General features: G+C 31.4%; 1 protein-coding gene across 1 annotated transcript in view; it reads left to right on the top strand.

Annotated features, from left to right (window-relative positions):
- The first annotated feature begins 6,599 nt into the window (after positions 1-6,599).
- Positions 6,600-27,267, top strand: part of LOC124422726 (cysteine-rich motor neuron 1 protein-like) — a 314,191-nt gene continuing 293,523 nt past the window's right edge. The window contains exons 1-2 of the mRNA XM_046959567.1: positions 6,600-6,841; positions 13,754-13,896. Coding sequence (XP_046815523.1) covers positions 6,693-6,841; positions 13,754-13,896 — 292 coding nt within the window. The 5' untranslated portion in view covers positions 6,600-6,692. The remainder of the gene's footprint in view (positions 6,842-13,753; positions 13,897-27,267) is intronic.

Below are 27,267 nucleotides of genomic sequence, written 5' to 3'. Positions count from 1 at the left end.
AAAGGACCTAAGATGTAGTAGTCTGATATTTTATAATTTTTTAAATGTAAAGTGTTAATAATAGGTTCATCGATTAGTTTAAATACGTGTTTGAGCATTCGAGTAAATGTGTCTGTGTAAATGCTTATGTTTAGGGGATTCTTTCGATCCATTGACCGTCCACAAGCTAGAATAATTCATGAAACGTATAATAAGCTTTTACTTTTAATTTTTTTTTATACATTGTACAAAAAAGAATTACTATAATATTAAGGAATGTTCTACAGTCCCTTACCACTGTTAAGACACGAAGTTAAGAAGATTCTATATGCCAAAGAGGCCTCTATAATCTGTGGCTCAAGAAGGCCTATCTACAATAATATGCTCCTCTGATAATGGTTCGTAGTTTTATCGTATTTTTCTATTTCTTTTTCATCACGATGTCATTTTGCTCGTCAGTAAGAATTGTCACAACTGACTATTCTATCTTCTTGGCACGTAAAGTATGTACTTGAATCATCCAATAGATGCACAAGTTCTTAATTACTTAGAGTCAAAAATACTTAGATTCGTGTATTATTAGATTTTGTAAATAAATTCACTATCGTAAAGCTTTATTTTTATGTATAAACTATTCTCGAAACAACACCATTCTTTGACGTGATTTTTCTTAAAAAAAATAAAGCTTTCTTTAAAATTACAAAAAGTCATATTCTTGTTTAAACTTTCATCTGTCGGCGTAAACCATTATGAACTATAAAGAAAAAAATATTCAACATTTTGATTATCCATTAAACTCAATATGGATGTGTATCTATTATTGACTGAATATTTCGGTGAACATTGAATTTTGGTAACGAGAACACATGATATCTAAAGAGCTATTTGAAGTAATAAATGTTTTAACAGTATTTTGAGCACCAGTTGATAATAATAAGCAAGTTGATAATACCAAGTCAGTAGGTAATAAAGATACATCTTGTACCATCTATTAATGAGAAATTTAGCGAAGTGTATCGTTGTGCAATCTGGTAATAGGAATGACTATTCCCTAAACTAGTTCATAGCACGCTAATATCATTTTATATAACGATCTCAAGTAATTCGTTAGCGTGTTTTATTCGACATATTTTTATACTATTCTGTTTCTGTTATCAAAACTTAATTTTTACCGCAATATGGCGATATATATATATATATATATATGATTAAAGGATATGACACCGTACGAAATACGACAATGTTGATCATTATTCCCATAATTATTAAGCATTTTTTATTAACTTTTATCATATTATAGAATTTATTAAATGTTTATAATTTCTCTAAGGAAATTGCACAAATAATATTTTTATAATACATTCATATTTTGAAAGTTTCATTTGCTTTTAATCCATTTATTTTTTATCATCACAATGTACGTTGTAATTCTTTTAGAATTCACTTTTGCTTTTATTCTTTTATTATAACAGCATCTAACAAAAGATCCCACTAATATAAATTTTCTGTTTAATCATAAATGATAAGTATATATAAAAAAGATATATTATATTTTAACTTAATGATTTTGCATAAGTTATGAATTTATCGTTACATCGTACATATTAACTTTCTGTTTATGATAAAGAGTTAGATTAAAATGAACCAACAGTGGAGTTTTGAAAATTTAATTTTGAATGCGTAGATGATGTGTACGTAATACTTTTATCATTAAAAGAGACATTTTTTTAATGTGCGTTTGCTCGACGTATTATAACTATTTACATATGTATATAATTATATACATATAAATATATTTAGGTACAAAATTACACATACATAGATAGATGTATGCATATAATGTATACAAATATATATATATATGTATACATGCACACACACCATAAATAAATATAGCATACAAACGCATGTATATAAGTAAGAAAAGACCTGTCGTTGCGTTGTAACACTCACGAAAAAAAAACGTCGAAGATACCAGCTACTGGATATTCTCTCGTAGAAAGGACGACGTTGACAACTTGCGTATCTGTCACAGTTAGCGCTTGTAACTTGTTTGGAAGAAGCTTACAACGAACGAACCGGGTCTCCATCGGTATTACGTTGGAAAGATTATGTTATATGTATGTATGTATATACATATATGAGGAGAAACGTATGTATTTTCTCTGTATGATGTTAAAGCAAGAAACTTTCCTCGCGAACATCTTTTCTTCATTAAACCCTTTCTTACTATACAGCGTGTATTACCATTTTTTTTTAAATCTCTTCATTTTCATCATCAACTCAAATTATTTCGTAGATATAATGAAATAATAAAGAATATTTTTGTATATTCCTCAAATCGATATATTTATTTAATACCTTTCATATAACTTCACATAGATAAAATCCATTATCACATTTGTTATTTTCTTTGCACTCATATATTAATTTTTACCAGAAGATATTAGTTTTATTTTATAATAAATGTGAAGTAGAAATTTTTTAAATATCAAATAAAAATATTTGCAAAATGGAGCCCCAACAATCCCTAAAGCACAATTAATGTGTATGCGCGTATGCTTACCAAATATTTGATTATTTGAAAAACAAATAAATCAACAATTTATCATATTTTAGTCGACATCAAACATATTTAAAAGTAACAAAATTTAGAAAAAGCCAACGTTCGTCAAGAGCCGTCTCGTAGATGTTGATAAAACTTTGAATGAAGATAAAAAGGAAAAAGGAAAAAGTAAAGTTGATAATCAAAAGGAAAAGTGGTAAAGAAGAAAAAAGAGAAAAAAGAAAAAGAAGAAGAAGAAGAAGAAGAAGAAGAAGAAGAAGAAGAAGAAGTAAAAGAAGAGGAAAAGATGAAGGGGAGGAAAAGAGTGAGAGAGAGAGAGAGAGAGAGAGAGATAGAGGTAGAGGGAGAGAGAGAAAGCATAGACATTAGGGCGCAAGCGTGAAAAGTCGGGGTGGTCGGTGACGTTCGGGGTCGTTCGGAGTTTCTCGTCGTGTGTAACCTTTACGGTCGTCCAGTGCACGTTCGTCTCGAACGTCGAGCGCCTCGCGTGCTCGCGACATATCGTTCTATCCCTCTGTCTCTCTCTCTCTCTCTCTATCTATCTATCTATCTCTCTCTATCTCTCTCTTTTTCTCTCTATATATATACATATATATACATATATATATATATATATATTATATATATATATATCTGTCTCTCTGTCTGTTTCTCTCCCTCTCTCGCACGATCCGTCGCGCGTTTTAACCGGGAAATATAATCGTGTGCACGATGTAAAAAGTACGATGATGTGCGTGACGAGCGAGGAAAAGAACAATACATAGAGATACACAAGCTTTTGTTTATATTATGCGACTAACCGGCGAATAATATTCTCGTAAATTTTTCTTCTTCTTTCTTTCTTTCGTTTCTTTCGTTTCTTTTAAATTCTTTCCTTTTTTTTTTCTCTTCGCTCGTATATAACACGATCGTCAAACAGAACAAAACGGAATAATACACAAGACACTTCTTTTTTTTCATTCGTATTTTTTTTCTTTTTTTTTTTTTTTATTTCTCCGTTATCCTTCAAAATTCGTGTCTCGATCAACATTTATCTTAACTTCTTCCTTTGAAATTTCATTATATTGATGTTCTTTCAATGTTTCACATTGTATTTTCAAAAGCTTCGAAAGAAAATCGTTTCTTTCGACAAGTCTCTCTCGGTTCTCGAAAGATTCTTTTAGATTCTTCTTCTTCTTCTTATTTTTCTTACTTGCTCTTACTTTAAATGTATTCGCCAATGAATAATGTAATAATCCAGTATGTATAATATCTTGGAAATTCGTTTTTTTTTTATCCCCACCAATGAGTATACGGTTCGATCGAGTGTATTCGATTTTCTTTCGATTATCCTTAAAATACACTTTCTGTTAACACCATAACAATATCATTTTCATTCAGGTTTATCTAGTTTTGTGTTGTTCAAGATCTTTACGAGTTCTTTTATAAGTTACGATAAAAGAAATTTCTATCTTCTGTCATCTCTTCGTCATCATCTCGAAACGTTAAGAATACACTAGGATCGTTCATCGAAGTTGATCCTTCGGTATATCAAATTTTGAAAGGGAAACTTACAATATCAAGCATCTGCCAGAATAGTCAATGAGAATATACGAAGCAGTATATAACATATATATATATATATATATATATATATTTCATTTCGTTGTCGTTGCACACGTGCTACCACGATATATGTAGGTATATACATACGTGTTCTCTTGCGATTTTCGTTACATATATCTATATCTACACACATGCACATAGCCATACTCAGGATCGTATGTTGCAGCATAGTTTATGTCCATCGGGAAATACGTGCATGTAACGGGGATAGTTTCTCCGTGTTTCTTACGCAGCACCTCGCTCCATAGAGTTAAAGTATTCTCAACGCTTATTTCGAGTTCTCTCAATGCACACACACACACATACATTATATTTTATACATATTTGTGTGTGTGTGTGTAGATGGATTGATGTGCGTATGTGTCTGTGTGTGCACGTTGCGGTCTAATACGGCATTGCGGCTAGAAACGTTGAACGTAGATCGAATATGAGGCCGATCTCATCGGAGAAGAAACTTTTCAAGCTGGATGATAGTAGCGAGCATAGTTTCATCGATGGATCCTGATGTCCTTCCAAGGTTTCTCGAATATGATCGATCGATTCTGAGCGACGCGTCCTAGAATCTTTCTTCTTTCTGTCTTCTTTCTGTCTTCTCTCTTTCTCTCTCTCTTTCTCTCTCTCTCTCTCTCTCCCTCTCTCTCTCTCTATCTATCTATTTCTATGCTTACATACACGTTTATATACACATACATACATTCATACATATATACATACTTGGAAGCTTGATTACCTCGAGGGATTCCCTTTCGATCCGTACCAGCCATCACGTTTGATGGTATAATTAGGAGGTTGACGTGAAAGAAAGGGAAAATTGGCAGGCTCGTTCTAATCTACTTCGGTTTGAGGATAAACCGTGACTCTTAAAGATTTTTCAATTACGTCAATTTAATATATCATTTACGAAGATTTTCCTAGCTATTGGAATTTCTAAATTCTATTAATAAAGCGGTATTAATCGTGCGGCTTAACATTCTATATTTATAGTGATTTAAAAATTTGTTCAAATATTTATATACATTACTATTATATTTCTTTAACTTATATCTCGTAAAAACGTTTCGAAATGATATCATTTCTTTTCGATATTTATTTGTGAAATATTGTTCTTTTTTTTTTTTCTATATTAACAGTTAAAACATCGATATTATAAATAGATTCTTGTGACGAAATTATTTTTATTGAGAGAGATAAATTGTGATTGTTAAAGATTATGAAGATTTTTATATCGATTAGATTTCTAACATCGAAATAAGAAAATCGTGTTAATAGTGTAACCTATGATTTTTATACCAATTCACATTTTAAGATATATTCATAGTATTCGATTAAAATAGATTATTGTCGAACTTTCGTTCTATTGAATTTCCTAGAAATATTTCTATGATAAAATATTTTCTTTTATTTTTATATTATATTAACTACTTTTGAATACCGATAATATAATTAAATCCTCGATAGGAGACTACCTTAGCCTACTTTCTTCGAGTATAAACTATGAAATTTCTCCGGAGGGTATTCTCGTTTCTCGCATAAATCAAAAGTTGACTTTTCGCTATCGGATTCTCGTGGTTTCCTTCATCTTCTTCCTTTCTCTCTCTCTCTCTTTCTCTCTCTTTTTCTCTTTCTCTTTCTCTTTCCTTATTTTACCTTTACCGGCAGGCCCCTCCGCACCCTTCGATCATCGTGTTTTACGCGAAGGGGACGGTTATTCTTAGACGGTGAGTCGAAACGAAGTGTGTACACGCATCGGTGCCTTCCATTTATCATTCTCATCGTATTCGTCGTCTTCGAATCGGCTCTCGTACATACCTACATACGTATGCATGTACTTTGAGCTATCGTAATTCACCGACGTGTCCTTTTAACGAGAAAGTCGAGAAAGAATTCTTTCTTTTTGATAGTATTTTTCCTTTTTCTTTTTTTTGTTTTGTTTAAACAACCACCCACCCACCCAACCATTCGTGCGCGTACACGCACAATTACACACACATACGGACGCATGCACGAACAAACAAAAAAAATACAAACATTTAAACGTATACGTACATGAACGTGACATACATAGGAGAAAACTTTCGGATGGTCAGCTCGTAAGAGAAAAGAGAAAGAAAAATTGCATTATAGTGTGCGTCGAACGAACGAACGAACGAACGAACGAACGAACGAAAGAAAGAAAGAAAGAAAGAAAGAAAGAAGAAATCGCGTGCGTTTTAGATGCGAGTAGGTGCATCAGGGGTGATAAATCGGGGCGCAAAGGCGCCGTCGCGTCTCCGTGCTGCTCTCTCGACGTGATGCTGCTACCATCCTCTGTGACCGTACTACTCGTGACCGAACGATCGTGAGTGTTGGATTCTCTCGTGGGAGAACGTTAATCGGCCTGATTCTTCTTCCTCTTCGAAGAGGAAGAGGAAGAGGAAGAGGAGGAGGAGGAGGAGGAGGAGGAGGAGGAGGAGGAGGAGGAGGAGGGTAAAAGACAAAACGAAAAAAGATATAGAAAGTAAACCAAAATAAAAGTGAAAGAGGTGAAAAGAAAAGAAAAAAAATGAGGGCTTCGTTACTACTCCTGGGGGGCATTATCGTCGTTCTCTCGATCGCGGTTGCGAGGGCACTATCCTGTGTGTGTTCACCGCTCGAGTGTGACGTACTCACCGACGAGGATTGCCCCGGAGGCCTCACCTGGGATCCCTGCAGGTAACTAGCCACATTTGCTTTTCATAGCTGCTTGAATAGCGTGTTCTTGCCGACGGGATATACCATGAGAAAAATACATTTAAACTTACTCGATATAACTCTGACCGATGTTTCTTTTTTTTTTACTTCTTTTTTGCGTCCGTTTATTTTTTTGTTTTCGTTTTGTTTTATTGTTTTTTTTTGCACTCATTTGTTCTAGAGAGAAGAAATAGAGAACGACGATGTATGTAACAACAACAATATTATTACGAAATATTTAAGAATAATATTTCTAGAGATTAATTGAATATTGTAAGAAATCGTGGATAATTTTTCTTCTTTATTTTTATTACTTTATATCGGTTGGATTAATTATGAGGATTGAAATGAATTGATTGATTCACGAATGATCTTTCTGATTTTTTTTCAATATTACACTTTTGATTATTATCATTTACTACTTTAGAACGATTATTAATAAGGGGAAAATATCGATACACGATATGTGCACGATTATACACATACATCAACACACGAATGTATTTTATTTGAGCGTATATATAAAAAAATATGTATCTCTCTTATCGTATATTTCTTTAATAAGAGGTTATGGATAGATTAAAATAAACGTGTCAGTCACGTAAGTCACAGTAAGTGGATATCAAAAAAATTTAACGACAGAAATTTTCCGATACTTATTGACAAAATTGAAAATAATTTTATGTAGAAAATCGTTGATAGTTCAGCAGATGAAATATTTTAAACCACCGTTGATCATTTAACTATACGAAGTCAAACTATTTACGATTCTTTCAATGATCCGCTAAAAAAAAAGATCAATTCTTCCATTGAGCACGAATGAACAAAAATTATGTAAATTGTTAAAAATGATATTTGATATTTGATTTGAAAAGAAAAATGTAACAACGACGAACGGATAATAATTATTTTTATTTTTTGAGCTCAGGTAAGCGTTTGGTTCTTTGAGGGAACGCAATATTCAAGCTTCCGTGTACTTAATTAAACGAACGAACCGGGTGAAAGAGAAAGGAGAAGGGAAATTCGCTCGGTTGAACGTGTACTTAATGCAAAACAATTCGTAATGGATTCTTACGTTTTTTTTTTATTTTTATGTCAGTTGAGATGTAGATAAACATGTTACGTTCAAAGTGTTCTATTTGAAAATTATACATAATGGTTAGTTATTAGGTATATATACATACATATGTATAACAATTTTTTCAATCTGATCATTACATCGTTATATCGTTATATCGTTATATCGTTACATCGTTACGTTCATTACATTGATTATATATAAATCGATTATATATAAATTCATTACATCGATTGTATATATAATACAATCAATCAATTGTTTGTATATAAATAGTTTATCTTTTTTTTAATCATCATATGTCATATAAAACGTAAAAAAAGAAAAAAAAATAATTAACTTAGGAATAGCAGAGATCAATCAGGCTATTGATATCGTTTTTTTCTTTTAGGCTAATACATTATGTTATAATTAGACAATGAAATAATAGATAAAGTAATTTGATAAATAATAAAATACAGAAAAATTATCGATTTTATCACTTGTAACATGTAATTTGATTATTACCTATATACATATATTCTTTAATATATTACTTTGACCCTAATATATAATATAAATATACGTATACATACACGCATGCACGCACGCGCATATATATATGCATATAGGTATATATATATATATATATATATATATATATATATATATACCTACTTACTCGTTAGGACATACTCGAGATGATCGAAGTCTCGAAGAACGGAACTTGACGCTCGACGAAGGACCTCTTTTGTCGTGGCACGCCCCATTCAACAGAGTTACTCTTGCTTGCATTAGATAACCGTGTTATCACACAGAGCTCTTTGATATATAAAGGGCGAGTCGTTTAACGCTTGTATCTCAAGTACTTTTCGTGTTTTTAAAAAGATACCGAACAATCTCGAAAGATAAACTGGTGCGATGTAAAAGGGTGTAATATCTAGAAATTAATCATTATTACGTCATTCCAATTCTTTACTCGAGATAACGAAGATTCATTAATACAACATACACGTGTATTAAATCGCAAAATGTTGAATCAAGAATAAAATTTGTATAATTTTATTTCATTTCCGACGATCTGTTGAATTGATATCGCAATTTCGTAATAGCGAAAATATTTCATTTTTCACACACACTTTTTTTTTTTTTTTGTTAATAATAATCATCCGTTAATCTTACAGGAAAGAAGAATAATATTGTTACTGATGATATTTATTTTGATTACCGTTACAACGTATACACGTAAAAAACATACATTCGAATAGAAAATAATGTTATATATTGTGACTATTTTAAAATGACATTCGACTCTCTTTCGTAAACGACCCGACGAAAAGCGGGTCAGCATCGTTTACGGACATCTTGAATCGCTAGGTACAATCGTATCAACTTATAGTTTCCTGTTACATCTACGATCTCGATGCGATATCCAACACAAAATATCCTTCTTTGACTTATTTATTTACTTTTTTTCCTTTCCTTCAATTTCCAGAGTATGTAGATTTTGAAGAAGATTTACAGATTTACAGTCGTATACGGGTTAATGTTTTTCTCGATTTAAATTTATCAAGATCTGAATTATTCCATGCGTATTTTTTTCTTTTTATTCTTCTAATTTTTTTATTATTTCTACATTCTTTATGTGTATGTACCTATATATATATATATATATATATATATATATATATATATATATATATATATATATAGGTATATACATAAAGAAAGTAGTGAATCGTGGAATCTTCTTCATTTTTAAAAATAAAGATAAATAAGAAAATTCGAGGATTGTAAAAGATTTTCGTAATCTAATCGGAAACGCTCGATATATATATATATTTTTTTTTTACATATTGCGTATGAAATTGACGAGATTACAATGGAAATTAAACGATGAGCAATTACGAAATATCATCATTGTTAATTCGCTTTGACGCGACGAAACTCTTTCGTCATACCCTCCTAACCCATCCTTTTCTCTTTTCTCATTCGAAGCGACCCTTTTTCTTCGCGCTCTTTGAAATTGCACGCGAGAATGAGAGCGGTCCACTTGAAACGGGAGGAAGTTACTTGTAAGGTGAACAATTTGAACGTAATTGCTTTTCGAGTGGCGAGAGCCGTATGTCCGATAGATCTGATCGATCCAAAGAGAGATGGAGATAGATAGATAGATAGATAGATGGATAAAGAGAGAGAGAGAGAGAGAGAGAGAGAGAGAGAGAGAGAGAGAGAGAAAGAGAGAGAGAGAATCGAATAAAAATCGTAGGAGATTGGGATTTCGGATTGATTCGTGAATCATGACGTGGCTCGTTATTGCCAGCTTCCGTTGAACGAAGAACGAAAACCATCGATCTGCTGACTCTACGATATAGAATCCTGTTCATCATTGTTCCCACTCCGACACTCTGATACACTCTTCATCCTTGTTCCCTACCTTTGGACCAATATCCATTTAAACTTTTAATTTCGCTTAATTTATCGAAAATTGCATTTCGATTCGAAAACTTTCTTAATAGCTTGTCGCTCGTCCCGTTCGTTTTTATCGAGATCGCAAATTCAATGTCGTTGATAAATTTATACGCAACCCAGAAAAAGTCTTGAATCGATTAAAAAATCCCACATTCTCTCTACCTTCCATCTCTTTTCTTCTCTTTTCTTCTTCTCCTTCTGCCGATTAGAATTTCATTTGTTTTTCTTTTTTTTTTAATTACATTTCCCTTCTCTCTTTCCTCTTTTTTAATTTTATTTATTTTTATTTAATAATCTTGCTCACATACATATATATATACATATATATTTCAGGAACAATTATAGTCATTGTGCACGTACGTTTTATATTCCCGATCTGTTGCATTCATTTTCATGCGAATATCATGTAAAGTTTAAATGATATGAAAATATGAAACTTGCATCTGATTAACGAGCTATGTAAAACTAAAGGTTTCTTTCGGACATTTGTTTTTATTATATTATGGTAGAGAAAGGGTGTATCGTGGTTCAGTTATTTCGGATATAATTAGATATGCTCGTTAAACCATTTCCATTGATTACGAATAAAATGAAATCATATCACGAATAAAACGTTTTGTTCGTTGGTCAAATCTTGAGCTTGAAATGTTAATTCCGATAGCTTTTATGTGTTCATCCTCGTTCGAGAATAGGAACGGGAAGATCGTAACGATCGTACAAAATACGAAAACGTCGAACGACCAAGCGTAATACAACATTTTAGCCATTGTAATTTCGTCACGTATCTATCTATGTATGTATGTATGTATGTATGTATGTATGTATGTATGTATGTATGTATGTATGTATGTACGTATGTATCTGTGTACGTATGTGTGTATGGTAGGTAAAGGTAGTTCCCTTTCGAAGGAGAGTAATCTTTATAAAATTCTGCCTGTATGTTACGTGTGTAGGTATATCTACGTGGTTATACTTGCAATCGACATTTTATATGGTTATGCTGATTCGAATAGGTAGAAATTGAATTTCAAAAGGAACAACAGAATATCGCGAGAAGCTTCGTACTCAGCCAAGCTTATTTCTCATCATTTCTCTTCGCCGACTTACGAGAACGTACACCTCCTTTAACACCATCCTTCTCTCTCCGTAGATAAATTCTAGTCGATGCTTTCCACGTTCTATCTTCAAGAAATTCTCGCGTTTGTGATCGTATCTCGATGACAACTCGAGAAAGAACGGATTCGTTTCTACGTGTTTACCGTGTTGAATACAGAGATTAATCTAACGAAAATACAAACGTAACGTTTGATTACTTTACAAAAATATATTACGTTTGTAATATATTCTTATATTTCGATCTAGTTATTTTATTCTAAATACAATTTTTCATGGATACAAATAAATCATAGAAATCCAAGTGATCTACGTTCCTCAAAACAAATTATATTTTGAATTTATTAATTATTTTTATAAATTAATATTTTATTTTGTTGAATATCCACTGAACACAATTCGATCGATACTGATGGAAATGAAATTTATTTGATTGTTTTATTCACAGAGGAAAATGATTAATCAATTAGACGAAATAAATTAAGTTAAATAAAAATTTTTTATTTTTACGAACGTAGAAAAATATTAACGCTGATGTAGAGTTAATTTAACACCAGAGATATATAATACTGGATATTATTTATACGTCTCAACTGAAAAATAGTCGGAAAACTTATGAGATAGCAAATAGCTATCTCATAAGTAATTTCTCTATTATTTAAATAACGATCTGTTGATAGAGCGCAACTCATTATATGAGGTTCGTTTTGTTCATTTCGGAAAATTTAAAGTCGTTTGAAATATTATTTTTTTCTTTATTTCTCTCTCTCTTTCACACAATACACACGCGCGCGCTCATATAAATGTTTTTCTCTTATGATTTTCACACAAAAATTAAATCAAATCTTTTCCTCGTAAAATTTCGTGTATATTAATTTTCTTTTTTTTTTTTTGTTAAATAATGATGTTATACAAGGTGTTTCAAAGTCTCCATAATGACCGGAAAGAAAAGTGACAGAGAAATTTTTGTCTCAAAATTTTACCCTATTTCGTTTCCTCAAAGATCAATTATGAGTTTTGAGATATCTTGTATATAGGACAAAATGGATTAGATTCATTCAAGGGGGAATAGATAAAGGAAAGGAGAAAGAGGGAGAGAGAGAGACAGAGAAAGAGAGAAAGAGAGGATAGATTGTTGTCAGACACGAAATGAGATCGTTCGGTCATTCACAGTATCAGGAATTTATTGGAAAATGTTTAGCATGTAATGCTTGTTATGTTGACTCCAATCGTATTCTCATGGTATTTGAATTACGAAACTCGATTGAAAATTATTTCACTTTTGTCAATGTCTCTATTGAATTAGAATAGGATTTGGTTTCTTACAGAATGTTTGTACTTTACTTTGTTCAAACGGGCAGAAAATTGAAACTTCCTACGTTCGGTTGCCCTATAAAACGTTAGCGCTTTTTACTCGTGGGTGAACTTTACCTCTCTTTTTATTTTCTCTCTCTCTCTCTCTCTCTTCTTTTTTTTTTAGCCCATAGAATTTTCTTTCGGTGAGGAAGGGCAAAACTTCAGGTTAGGTTTGAATGAAAATAACCAAGTTACACGTATTCGTTGTTTGTTCTATCTTCTCCTATCACGAACGACGATTTTATGGTTCTTTTCTTTTCTCAAGGATACGTCAAATCGATGTAAATCACGCGATAGATGAATCAAAAGTTTCGGAAAATTTCGTTGAACAAGAGAGTATTTGAATAAAAAAGATATACGTATTATGTTCATTGTTTAACAATGTTTACTATTTCTTAATTTTCTCGAAAAATTTTAGAAATATTTTTCTTAATTATTGGTCAGACATTTTATTACAAACAAAATTTTTTAATAAGAATTGAGATGGAGGGGAGGGAGTTTAAGCGGGATAATTAAATTCCATTAGATTTCATTTTTAAATATTTTTTACTTTAAATACACAGACAATCTTAAAAGTATGAATTAAGAAAACAATAACTTCAAACTTGCTGTCCACATTTCTTTTTTTTTTTTTTTTAATTATCTTGTTCCCAGAAAAAACGACTGGGCAATGTCCGAGATATTCTTCCCCTTCGACATACATACTTACCTATATACGAGCTATATACGACAGAAATAAAATAATACATTTTATGTGTCTCTTTCTTTCTCTTATTCTCTCTCTCTCTCTCTTTTTTCTTTTTTCTCTCTTTCTCTCTTTTTTTCTCTTTTCTCTCTCTCTCTCTCTCTCTCTCTCTCTTTCTCTCTCTGTTTCTCTCTCTCTCTCTGTTTTCCAGATGTTGCAAAGTATGCGCGCGCGTTGAAGGCGAACCATGCGGGGGTCTTTTCGGCTTTTCCGGGAGCTGCGCGGTCGGACTGCAGTGTGTAATCAAAAATCTACTGCCTCACACGCGGGAAGTGGACGAGGGCGTCTGTGCGAGTAAGTTTTTAACGAAATTATTTTCCTTCTATGCGGTTCTACCACCCATGTCTACCATTTGTTAATTTACAAACGCTTTCCTTCTCTTGTTTCTCGAAATTAAATATCCTCGAGACGTTCAAAAGAGCAGCAGGCAATTTTGCGTACTCCGTTTGTTTTTTTTTTTCTTTTTTCCTTTTTCTTTTACTTTCTGAACATTTTTTCTTTGTCTTTCTTTTTTTCCTTTTTTTTTTTAATCCTTTAATTTCTTTTCTTTTATTTTCTATGCATCGATGCGAAAGTAATTTCCCTCTCGTTTCCGGAACGTGAACGAGATTTTTATTTGTTTTTTAATAAAATCAGACGGCCAAAAAAATTCATAAAGAGGAGAGAGAGCCGAAAACGACGATTGTTTATCGTAGCGATATACGGAGTATAAACAAAAGAAGGAAAAACAAAACGAAATAAAAAAGAAAAAAAAAGAAACGAAAGAAAAATAAAGAGAAAAGAGAAGAGAGAAAGTTTGAAGTGCATGAAAGTAATGCATGCTATCGTGAAGACATGGGATTCGTTCCAATGAAGGAAACTAACTTTTTCATTTAGTTCATTCCTAAGCAACTTTTGGAAACTTGAAGAGTACGCGTATTAGAAAAAAAAAAAATCAAATTAATCGATAAATCTAAAAATAAAAGCCGTCTTTTTCTGTATGGTTCGATGTTCGAACGAAAAGCTTTTTGTAGCTTGCGAACTGAAAATGCAGCAATGTCGAAAATTTTAATCGTGTCGCGCGTGTAAAAAGGACGAGAAAAATGTAATAAAACATATTCGCGTTTTATGGTTTTTTTATCTTTTTTTTTTTTTAAATACCTTTTCTTTTTTTAACGTACTCCGACGATCGTTTTGTCATCGACGTCGATGAAAATTTTCACTTGTAACGGATAAAATTTCATAAAATTTTCCGCGTATAGGTGTTGAATAAAAACAAAAAAAAGAAAAAAGAAGAAAGAAAAATAAAAAAAAAAGAAGAAAAATTTCCCGCTCGCACACTTTACATTTTGTTGTTCGATGTTTTTTTTGTTTATATCGGTCAAGATAAATAGATGAACGAATTAGTTTCACACTGTAAACAATTTTTAAAATCATTCGAACGTTATACATTATATTTGTTTTTCATGCGATAGGATTAAACATGAAAGTTGTTGCTTGTCTTTTTTCCAGCCGTAATTTCATTCTCCTGTGATTTTCTTAGTGAATACTATATAATATGTATCCGCAGCAAAACTAATACTCTATTGTTCCCCAGCGGGAAACCATGAGAGAAAGAGACAGAGAGATAAGGTACCGTATAAGTACGGTGGACGACCTTAATGTAAAACATCCCGCTGTAATGTCGGTCCGGATCACATTAAGGATATATTACGGGAGTTATGTATACACGCCGTAGGTATTTTAAAAATGATAAAACTCTTCTCTTATGTCTTCCCGTATAAGATATTATGCGTCAGCGATGAGAGTGCTTATCCGACAAAATGAGCTCTTTTTTAGGGACGCTGATATCGGATACGTAGTTTCACAAATTTTCTTATTCTTTATGTCTTTTTTTTCTCTCTCTCTCTCTCTCTCTCTCTCTCGCTTTTCTCTCGTGCTTTAATATTATAAATAGTTGGAATTTTTTAATCGTTGGTTGAAATATATTTGAAAAATATTTATCAAAATAATATCGTAGAGATGTTAGAAAAAAAATATTTCTAATGTTCTAATTGTATTATTAATATAATATTTAATAATTGTATTATATTTAATATTTTATAATTGTATTATTAATATAATATACATTCAAAGTTAAATGGATCGTATATTTTTCGAGTTATCATAACCTTTTCCGTTGTCTGTTTCCTTAACGATTCAGTACGTCAGTTAGAAAATAATTATTCTCCCTTTTTTTTTTTTTAAATTTTAATTTCAAGTTATCCGAAACGTTTCCTCGTTTCTTATCACCGTGCACGTATAAATGCACGATTACTCCACTGCACTTGCAAACGTTATGATTCAATAAATTTTACGAGGTCACGATCGATCGAAACCATCGGATTTCGTTCGTTTTTTACAAAATTAGTTATTCCCTGTATTTTATAGTAGGGCTTGGCGTGATACTTGGCACTTTTTACGAGACTCTCTTTTTCTTTTCTTTTTAAACTTGACTGTCTTTCGAGATCCAACATTAAAGCCTGATTTACTTTTTTACGGAAAAAGTCATTCTGTAAAACGATTTTTTAAATATGTTTTTAGTCTACGTATTCCTTTTTTCTATTTTTTTCTCTTCGATTCTCTCGATCTATCAAATATAATCGCGCAGCCAGACCGAGCAACTGTTCGAGTTACTACAAACGTCAGAAGTACATTCCAGTTTAAGTCTCCCTAGTGGTTGACTCTCTTGTGCAAGTCGCTTTCTTTTCGCTTTGTACGGTTCCGGCGTCTTTTTTTTTTACTCAGCAATCTCTTTTTGAAAGTTCTTGACACTTCCACTAAAATAAGACAAGGGTATAAGTACAGAACCGACTGTACGTTCTGTAGACTCTAAACTGAAAGTGAATTACTACTACTATTACCACTACTTACTATTATCTACCTTCTCATTGGCTACTTGCGAATTTAATTGAGCAATTATTCTCCCAAGTACATATTTAAGCGTTATTCGTTAGGAACTTTCGACAACAGGAACCTTCTATCGTTTGATTTTCCTAAATCACCTTTCTCTCGAGGAAAACGAGTGAAACCTTTTGAATTTTCCTTAATGATCGATCGAATGAGAAAAATAATTTGGAGAACGCGTGCCTATGTTACCTCGAATACTTTTGGTTTATACGGCAAAGAAATTCTATTTTTGTACTGTTTTAAATGAATTACACGAGTGAATAAGCGATTTTTCGTTTTACCTTTGAATATCTCGATAAACAATGGAAATCGAATTTGCATCGATGATATTTTTTTTGTTTTTTTTTTTTTCACTAACAAAATAATTATTATTGGAATTTATCAAGGAAATATTATTCGCATTTCCTTTATTCGACATTCTCTCCGTGTATTAAAAATAATTCGATCGTTGGAAAATCATGGAGGAAATTAATATTTGTGATATTATTTTCGATCGTACTTGAAATAAATGATAAGTATTGATTCGCTAATTATGCATTTCCAATCAGGATACAAATACTTGCTCGTGTTAGCATGGAAGTAGATATAGACATTATTTAATTTTAATTATTAGATTTTATCGATGTTATTTTGCGAGTATGCCAGTTCGACGATTACCATTATAGATAGGAATAACAATTCTTGTGTATTTTACACGGTAACTAACTTTCCACATCGACTTTCCGCATCAACGATACGAGATCTGCAGTCGTGTAAATCGACAAACTCGTTGTTGGATCATCGATATCGAAGCGGATTTAAATAATATCGTCGAATGGAAAATTTTCCAATGGGCATTTTGGCAGAGGTTACAAGCAGAAACGAAATAACGACAAACGATCGATCGCAATTTTGTTCCCGATACATATTTTTTGTTCCTTCTCGTTTTTTGTTTTTTGTTTCTTTTTTCTTGGTTTTGTTTTTATTCTTTTTTTCTTTTCTATGCTCGACTCGTCGACGAATTTTAAACCCAAACTATCTAACTTTTTAGAATGGGAAGGGTCTCTTCAAGTGAAAAGAGCAGGAGAATTGAATTTCATATTTTTTACGTTTCTCATATTTTTTCCGTTTGGAAAAACGAACTCTTCTGCGAATTACAAAACGACGAGAGAAAAAAAAATTGTATGCGTAATTTTTGCTTTGCTCGTAATTGCAAGTAGTTTTTTTATTGTTAGTAATTGCTATCTAAAGTTATTGATAGGACTTTGGATATAATATTTGAGCGAATTTAATGATTTCTAAAACTTTTTAAATGAGAATTAAAAGTAAAAAAACAAACGAAATTCATTACAACATATTACGTTTAAAAATATATTCGTTAAATATGTTTTCGTTAATTCATAATCTTTGCCCTTGTCTAATATGAATTTTGTAAATTCTTAAGTAATAGTTTAGAAAATTGTAATGTTCTTTACGCAAATTGCTTTTATAGGTCGAGTTTCTAGTAACAGGCTGTCATTTTTCAGAAGTTTACAAACGATCCGGACGTATACGTTGAGTGATAAATGTGTTTTACGCAATTCGCTCGAAAAATAGTAACGCTCTCGAAACCGACAGGACATGAAATTTTTTATTGATTTTCGTTCATGTACGGTGTTTTCGTTTGGCGAGAATGGATAAGTCGACGTTTCACGCGAGAAAAGGCATAAGAAAGGCGCCTGCAACGAAATCGGCTTAGAAGTTACATCGACTATCTCGTGAGTTTCGTTTATTCTTTGAATGAAAAATTTTTGTCGAGTAAACTTCACGCGGGAACATCTGAAAATGAAATATCTCTTGAGAAGTGCTGGCGGTGGGGGAAGAGAGGGGGAAGGAGAGAGAGAGAGAGAAAGAGGTGTAGAAATTGACGTATGTAGGTCACGATGATTTGAAATTGATGGATATGAACGATGAGAGAGTTCGTATTTTTACAAACCTACCTTTTCCATTTTTTTAGTTTTTCTTTTTTATTTGTACTCACCGTACCGATAGAATATTGTTATTAAAGTTAAATTTGTAGAATTTGAGTTGCGAACGAGAGAAAACTATTCTTGTGTACGATTATTTTCCTTTGTTAAATATAGTCCATAAATGGTATCTTTTATCGAGATAGGGGAAGGGGGGAGGGGTGTATTGGCGACGGGAAAAAAAAAATAGAAGAAAAAAGAGAATGAGAGAGACTTTTGACGTATTGGATTTCATCGGCAACAGGTATCTATACACATGTTCTTGGAATTTTTCATCCGTCAGCTCGCTGTTTTTTCAGTTATGAATTTTCGAACAACGATTTTACAATCGAGGACATTTCTGAAAAAATGGTGTATGTTTCGGTGGTACCTTTGTCGATAAATTATCTTTAACTAACTGTCATATGTCCAAAAATGTTCCTATAAAAGTTTGTCTCTATGTTCAAACAAATTGAGATAAATACAATGTTTTTGCTTTATTGTATGTGTACGATTGGCCTCCGTTGCGTTGCTAGGCAACAAACGTTTGTATTTAAAGAAAATAGATAACACTCCAATCACTTTATTATAAGTAACAGCAATGATTGAATGCCGGAACTAATCATCGTTATTTAAAATAGAAAAATAGATTTTTTTTAAATATTTGCAAAATGTAAATACATATAGTCTTTACTGTAAAATAAGATAAATCTACAACAAATGGGACATGTATGATGTAAAACATTTTTACATCATATTGTTCTTAATTCATTACATTCATCTATAGAAGAATCAGTATGATACAGAAGAAACATTAAAAAACATTACATTTTCATTCTGTGGATCACGCAAAAGTAAAAAGAAAAAAAAAAGCAAAAGAAAAAGATGTTCACGACTTAAATGACGAAAGTTGTCAATGATTAAACAAAATGTTTGAAGAAAGTAATATATCACAATGAAAGATTGTATATTCAGTGTTAAAATTAAAAAAAAAAGAATATTTCTTATTATTTTCTATTTTCCTCAAACGATCTGTTATAAAGTAATATAAATGTATTAGTTAGTACATGGAATAAATATATTTCTTTTGTACTTTAAAAATATTTATTATTCAATTATTCCTTTTTTCATAGTTGTTTTCAAAATCTATTAATTTATTTTCAAATGTTATTATAGTACATAGTAAATTCATATTATACACTTTATGTAAATAACAATATTTTGTAAGAGTTACGTAATTAACAATTCGCAATAACATAGAAACATATTGTAAAAAAATAAAAACTAAAACATCTTTTTATTGCGTTATTTATTCAATTCGTCGTTTCGGCTAATAAGATCTTTTTTTTGAGAAACGTCCTTGATTGATGTTATGGAAAATGAGTAGAAGGAAGAAAATTTATGACGAGTTTACCGTCATTCGTAATTTCGAGGGACATGAATGTTCTCGAGTGAACATCGTTTTAGGTATTTTACATTTAAGTACTTATAATTACTGCTCGTCGATACGGATAACATCAATCGAAGAGAATTTAATCATGTTCATATCATTAATACGACCAGCCCATTAGGCGTTATGCGATTAAACTTTCCAATAATTCTATGTATCCGATCTGGTGACATTTTCCATACACTCGATCATTCTTTTCAGTAGATATACCGTAAAATACTTAGGAAATTTTATCGATTGTTCTTTGTATAAGAAAATGTCTTGCTTTCAGGAATGATTGAGTAATACTACTTTTATGTAGTCTGTCTATAGCAAAAAGAGAAAAAAAATATTGCACCCATTCTTTATTTTAAATGAAACAATTAAATTTATATCGTATATTATAATTAAAAATACAGTTTTATTATTATCATTATTATTAAATTTTATATAAAAATATATGTAGAAGTATTTGTTGATTTACACGTGCGAACTCTCAGCTATTCACAGTACTTTCTTCTAAGGGCAATATATCATTATTGGGAATACCTGTCCTTGGGAACTCGTTGGATACTTGTTAAGAAAATGCATAGGTAAAAAACACATTATCACCTTTGTTCGAGCTTAGGTATCTCTGGTCAAGCACGTAGCCTTCAATAAACGGCGTAGAGCCGAATAATAAACAAACAATGAGACTCCTAACAGATAAAACGAGACATGGTTTTATCTGACGCCTATTTTTCGAATATCAATGTAACACATTCATAAATCCACACGGTCATTAGAAGAAAAGATCACACATGAAATTGTTTAAACATTTCGAACGAATTATCCTGACATGATCAATAAGGATATTGCTTTCCCTTTTCAAATACTTTTTACTTAAACATCTCCCTTTCCATTTCCTTTTTTTCATTCATTAATATCTTCTTGGACAGAAATTCGAGAGAAATCAAAAGTCAGTCGCATCAAAGGATTCGCATTCATCAGTAAGACAATCAAATTTTATCACTATCATTATAGCTATGCCTCAATTGAAGATATCCAGCACAATCTAAATCGTAACAGGTCAATGTTTCGGATTCAAATCATTAAGATTTTTGAGTCTTTTTAAATATTATTGACAACATTCTTCTTTCAGAGATAGCCAACGTAACTAATTACATACGTTACTACAAAAGAAGAATTGTATCTCACTTATAAAAGATATTGTTATCATTTAAATATTCACGAAATATTTATTATTGTGCAACTATCTCACGCATCTAGCTCCATGGGAATCAAAGAAATCGCGTTCTCCCATTAATTAGCGGAAATGCGGCGAGCAATATTTTGTCGAGAACCTTCAACGGTTTCTGAACTTTGTTTCATCGTCCTTATTCATTGCGATCAGAGTTGATCTACGACTCTGATAATTAGGATGAAACGGAGGAAGATTCTCCGTGCTAATCGATTAACATCGTTGGTTCGATGCGAGAAGTACATTTGAACGTGTTCTTGTGGTTGCACCCTTACAATGCAACGATATTAATTTAATACAAAATCGATTTTACAGTTCCCTCGAATATGAGTTCTCTCGAATTACGAGATGCACGTTTAAAAAAATATTAACTAAATGAACTGTATTATATTGATAATATTTAAATACAATAGATTGATAAAAGAGTGTATTTGTTTTCTTTAAACTGTTTTTTGTTTCATGATTTTATAATTTTTTTGGTTTCGAAGATATCGTTTATGAAATATTATCATTCATATTTCGTATAATACACTTATGTATGAAAGAATAGAATTGTTTGTATCGCTTATCTGTGCGAGTATTTATACATTTTCATGTATTTATGTATGTCATTATATCAATGACTTTTTAAAGAAATTATTGTATATAGATCAGTGGATTAGCGTAAATATCTTTTATTTACATATGGACATATCTGGAACTAAAAAGTTGCTAAAGACTTCAAACATATATTTTATTTTATTTATATTATATTATATTTCATTTTAAAGTGTAAATTTTGTTCTATTTCTTTGGACATTTATAATAACTATTTAACAATTTTGTTGTTTAAATAAAAAATTTCATGTAAATAATTTTTAATCGATTCTTCATAAATTAAAACTACAAACGTAATCCATTTACTTATTCACATAAATATGATTATTTGTTATAAAATATTTGATTTATAAATAATCTTTATTAATATCTTATAAATCGATACTATGTAATATACTTATAAATTGAATAATTCGTTAAAAATTAATATTTGTTTGTAGGCAAATATCGAGTCGAATCTTCGATATGTACGATCAACGAAGTTATAGATTTTCCTGTAGAAGTTCATTCAACATACGGTCAAACGTCTAGAAATGTACTTTAATCGTGGAAATCAACGAACTACGACGAGCCGAGATAGGCGAGATTTATAGGATAGGATTGTAGTGGACAGGCGAGAATGAAATTGATGAATTTCTTCGTTGACCGTTAAAAACGTTTAACAGATCGCGAAATATTTTCCTATGAGATAAACGACTCATGCCGTTTATATAAATCGAGAAACGTCTTTCTTCAACGTTTCATACTTGTCAAAAATGACATTATAGGTATCATACGTAGACGATGGGATTCCTTCGGATTTTTCTTGTCACGTTTGACGTAAATTTGAATTTCCCGCGTTGAATAAAACGCCAATGAGATTACACAGGCGGCAAATTTGAATTTCATCTTGTTCTTCCAATATGAAACCGGTCAAATAAATATCGGCAAACAAGGATCTCATGGAATTGGAACTCGATGTTCTTCGTTGAACAATAGGATGATTCGACTCTACCAATGAAAGCCCTTCTTAAGAAACGGTATTGTGTGTTAGATATATGTGTATAATACAAACGAAGCTGTGATCTCAGTGCATTTAAATCGATGCATATGCACAGTGTGCTTGACGGTGAAGCCAATGTGTTCAGTATTCATGGAATATCGTACTCGTGCCACGTTGAAAATGGTGGGAACAAATTAGTTTAACCCCTTCATATTTACATTGCGATAAAGCCCTTTGAAAATATTCCTCGTTGAAATGGCGCTTTTATGTAGAAAGTTACGTTGTTAAAATGAAAAAAATGTGACAATAGCTTGAAATTTTATTACAACGATGTTAAAATATACGTAAACGGGTTCATTTCGCTACGGATGTATAATATTCATTTCGAAGTTTATACAAATATTTCTTGTTAACTATACGATATATGTATATAATATATATATATATATATATATATATATATATATATATATATATGATATAAACACACATATATACATATATACACACGTACATATATATCTCTCTGACTTGTTCTCTTTTTTCTCAACTTTATTCGAATCAAAAGTTGTATTTTAATATGGACAATATATCGAGTTTGCTAGAATTTCGTTCAAAATTTGAATTACATACAAGCGTGTCACTTTGTTGTAAGTGTATGCATCGTTGTGCTCGCGCGTGCATGCACGCTCAGTACATTAAACCTTCCACTAATTTAATTTACCATCGTGAAATGCATGTTATTGAAAGCAAACAAAGAGAGAGAGAGTTAAATATGTTGTTCGTAAATGGACATTATTTGATGTTGGTATTATGATTATAATATTTATTTAAGAATGGTTTGTTAATTGTTAGATCAAATATAGGATCGATATTGATTAATCTAAAGATATTCTTCAGGATTAATAGAAATTAATCGACAGTGTTTCTTTTTTCATATTATTTTTATTTTATAAATATGATCTCTCTGTCTTTCTCTCACTTTCCTTAGAACATTTATAGAATAGTTGTAACAGATTTAGGAGTTATTTTGGATGGTTAAGTTAAATGCCATGGTACATATATGTGTTCATGCTTGCAAAATCATTAAACGTGGTGAGTTGGTCGCCACTGTGGAGACGATTCGCCCGAGGAGAAATGTTTCCGATTTAGCGGTCAACCGGAAAGAGCCTCCATCCGTAATATTTGAAAATGAATGTCGGACAGATTTCTGTTAATTGATATTATATTATATTATAGTTAACTGTAAAATTTATGATAAAATATTTTTACCGTGTATATTTTAGATCGATAGAATTCAAAGAAGGGGAAACGCATTACCGAGAGATTTCAAATGTTCATGTTATTGATTACGCACGGTCATTTCAATAATTACGTAAATTGCAGTAGCATGTTCAATTAAATTTGCATGAGTGTGTACGGAATTATGGCGAGGATTATGGCACGATCAAGAACGCTTTGTATATATCGTCCGATGCATATATACGTTGTAATACCTTATTTCGTATAATGCACGATTCGATCGATAACGCCATTTATTTTCGTGTCCGCCGTTTAATTAACAATTTTTCCGACGATAACACAAAGGAGAGTATACCCAGCGTATAAATATAGTTATCGACATTGTCGACGAATAATTGATACCAATTACATAGATAAAATGAAACCTAATTGATCATTATCACCGATGATTGACAATGACAAAGTACAATACACTTTGTTTCAAACTTATTTCAATTTCTATCGAGATGAGAATAAACAACGATATGTAGATACGATCAATCGATCGGTCTACTTTCGAAGCTCATTCCCTATGATCGGATAAAAGAGTGGGGATAGACAAATTTCTTCGAGATGGATAACACTCTTGCTCTATTTTCACAACGACTCGTTTCACAAAAGCGTACCTACGATTTTCGTTCGACTTTCAAATTCTTGAAAAGCCGTTCGTCCGTTCAAGAGAGAACGAATCCACGTCTTGAGATATTCATCGGGGAAAAGAAAAGTAGGTGGAACGAAGGATAGGCTTCGCTTTTACATTGGACTGTTTTCTTTCTTTCTTTCTCTCTCTCTCTCTTTTTTTCTCTCCCTTTCTACTTTTCTATCTTCAGGATAGTCCAAGACCAATAAGAGGAAGGGAGAAGAATGTTATCAACGAACAATTTCATCGAACATAAGGTTTTAGATGGGGTGGAGACTCAGGGGTGACTGGATTCTTTCGGCAAACAATCGAGGGAATTGAGAAAAGCAATCATTATCTTACGAGGAGACACGAAAAGGTCCATTGAAATGAGATGAGACAAGGTAGTTCCTACGATTCCTGTGATCGTGCTGTGAAAGGGAAGGGTCGGAAATGAGCGAGGTAGTAGCGGGTAAGGGGGGTGGTGGAGAGGATTGGGAGATGACCGTACGAAGAAAAGAAAAGATATCGAAACGTTTACGGAACATTTCCTCTCCCTTTTCTGGTAATGACGTTATTGCCTTTCAAAAGCGTAAATGGACTTGGAGTTACGTTAAAGAGTCTTCGAAAGATTCCTTATCCGGTCGTTACTGGCATTTATCTTCTGCAATATCTCGATTATATCCATGGTTCAATGGAATGTTGGAAATATATATCTAGGTCAAGTGAGCTTACATTTCATTTTTATTTTAAAATGATGTTAAAATCTTCAACTCAATTAGTCCGACGTATCTTTAAAAGAGAATGGGTATTTAAAATTTGAATCGTTACTCGTTCCATGAGAAAATGAAATTCGGTTGAAAAATATTTTCATTGTCATTTTCTGCTATTGCATTATTTTAAAGAGATTAGAATTGTATTTTATATGTATGTATATAGATATATACGTATAAAGTAAACAAATATATTTAAATAATTGCGATAAGTTCTTACAAAAAAAAAAAAAAGAAAAAAAATGGAGTAGATACATGTCGATAAAAAAAAAAGAAGAAAAAATATACGAACGATTTCTTCTTATCGAATTCAATGAATTTCAGACCAATCGAAACTAATTGATGAAAATGAAATATTAATAATGCGAGAAGAATATAAAAGGAAAAAAAAACGTATGTAATGTGAAAGAATGATTATTATTATTATTATCTATATTAACCCATTAACATTTTAATAAAATAACGACAAATTGAAAACATCTTTTACCTACGTACATATATAATATTTCCTTAATAATCTTTTATTCAACTTGTTTATAAATATCATACTACCAAGAGTAATTCCTGTTGTTTTTTTTTTTTGTCGGAATATATTTATCAAAGAATATATTGAAATAATATATTCGTTTCAGTTCGAAGAAAATCTGAAAACAAAACGTGTTTTTATTTGACTATCTATGAAATGTACCTAAAATTCACTCACATAAATATCGGTTTCACACGGGCGCATTTCTTTTTTAAGCGGTTTATATTAAATGGAAAACGATAAGGTAACCCGACATCGTTGCAAGCATTGAGATATGCAAAATTGGAAAACGAGAAGTCGAAACCTCGCGTTTTTCATTCAAGTCCTACCGTTCGCTTGACGGATAACAAATAATATAAACTTAACGAATTCCGATGGAAAACGCTCGTTCGTTTTGATCGATCGTGAAAAGAGAGGAAAGAAAGAGAGAGAGAGAGAGAGAGAGAGAGAGAGAGAGAATGAGAGAATGAGAGAATATTATTCTGTCATAAATGTCTAACTTGTAAAACTGGAATCATCATTTCGATCAGAGAATCAATGATTTCTCATTGATGGACGATCAAGTTTGTTCAAATTGCGCTCGTGAGAAATATTTTATTACTATATTACGAGATGAATAAAAGATTTTATATTTTAGACAATATACGTGAAAAAATTCAAATATTTTATATTTTAGATCATTATTATCATAAGAAAAATCCTTACTTCTTAATTATCAAGTAAATTTAGCAAATTTTGCATGTTTCTAAAAAATGAGAATTCTTGTTTCACGTCGTAGTAATATAGTGTATTAAGATATGATTTTATTCGAAAATTCAAACGAATGTTTATCGTAAACTATCACGTGGCAATGTGATTGTTGTTTATATGTCCTCTATGACCTGTTTCTTTGGTTTCGTTGAGCTCGGAATTTGTAGTTAGGTTGTAGCAGAGTGAAGGTCGCATAAAATTCCTTGTCTAATTTTTCTTCATATCAAGTTACGTGTATAATTATATCTTTCCTTTTATTTTACTAAAATTCAGACAAAAGTAAAACCAGCGTTAGTAAGTAATATTAATTATTAATTGAATAAAAATAAAGATTAAAAATATTAAAAAGAATAAAAAGAAATATAAAATATAAATATAGAAATATAAAATAAAAGAATAATAAAGAATAAAAATAAAAAGTAAAATTAAGTATTAATTGTATTAAAATTTAATACATTTTAATTATCAATTAAATCATAAAAATATAATAATTTATATCAAGTACTCGTAGTTTATTAGAAAATTAAGTTTTCTGTAATTTGACTCATATCTGTTTTATTCATCATTTAATATTTT

The sequence above is a fragment of the Vespa crabro genome, chromosome 3 (assembly GCF_910589235.1).
Source record: "Vespa crabro chromosome 3, iyVesCrab1.2, whole genome shotgun sequence".
NCBI classification, from domain to species: domain Eukaryota; kingdom Metazoa; phylum Arthropoda; class Insecta; order Hymenoptera; family Vespidae; genus Vespa; species Vespa crabro.
The sequence above is the reverse complement of the archived record's forward strand: the minus strand, read 5'-3'. Positions and strand labels throughout refer to the sequence as shown.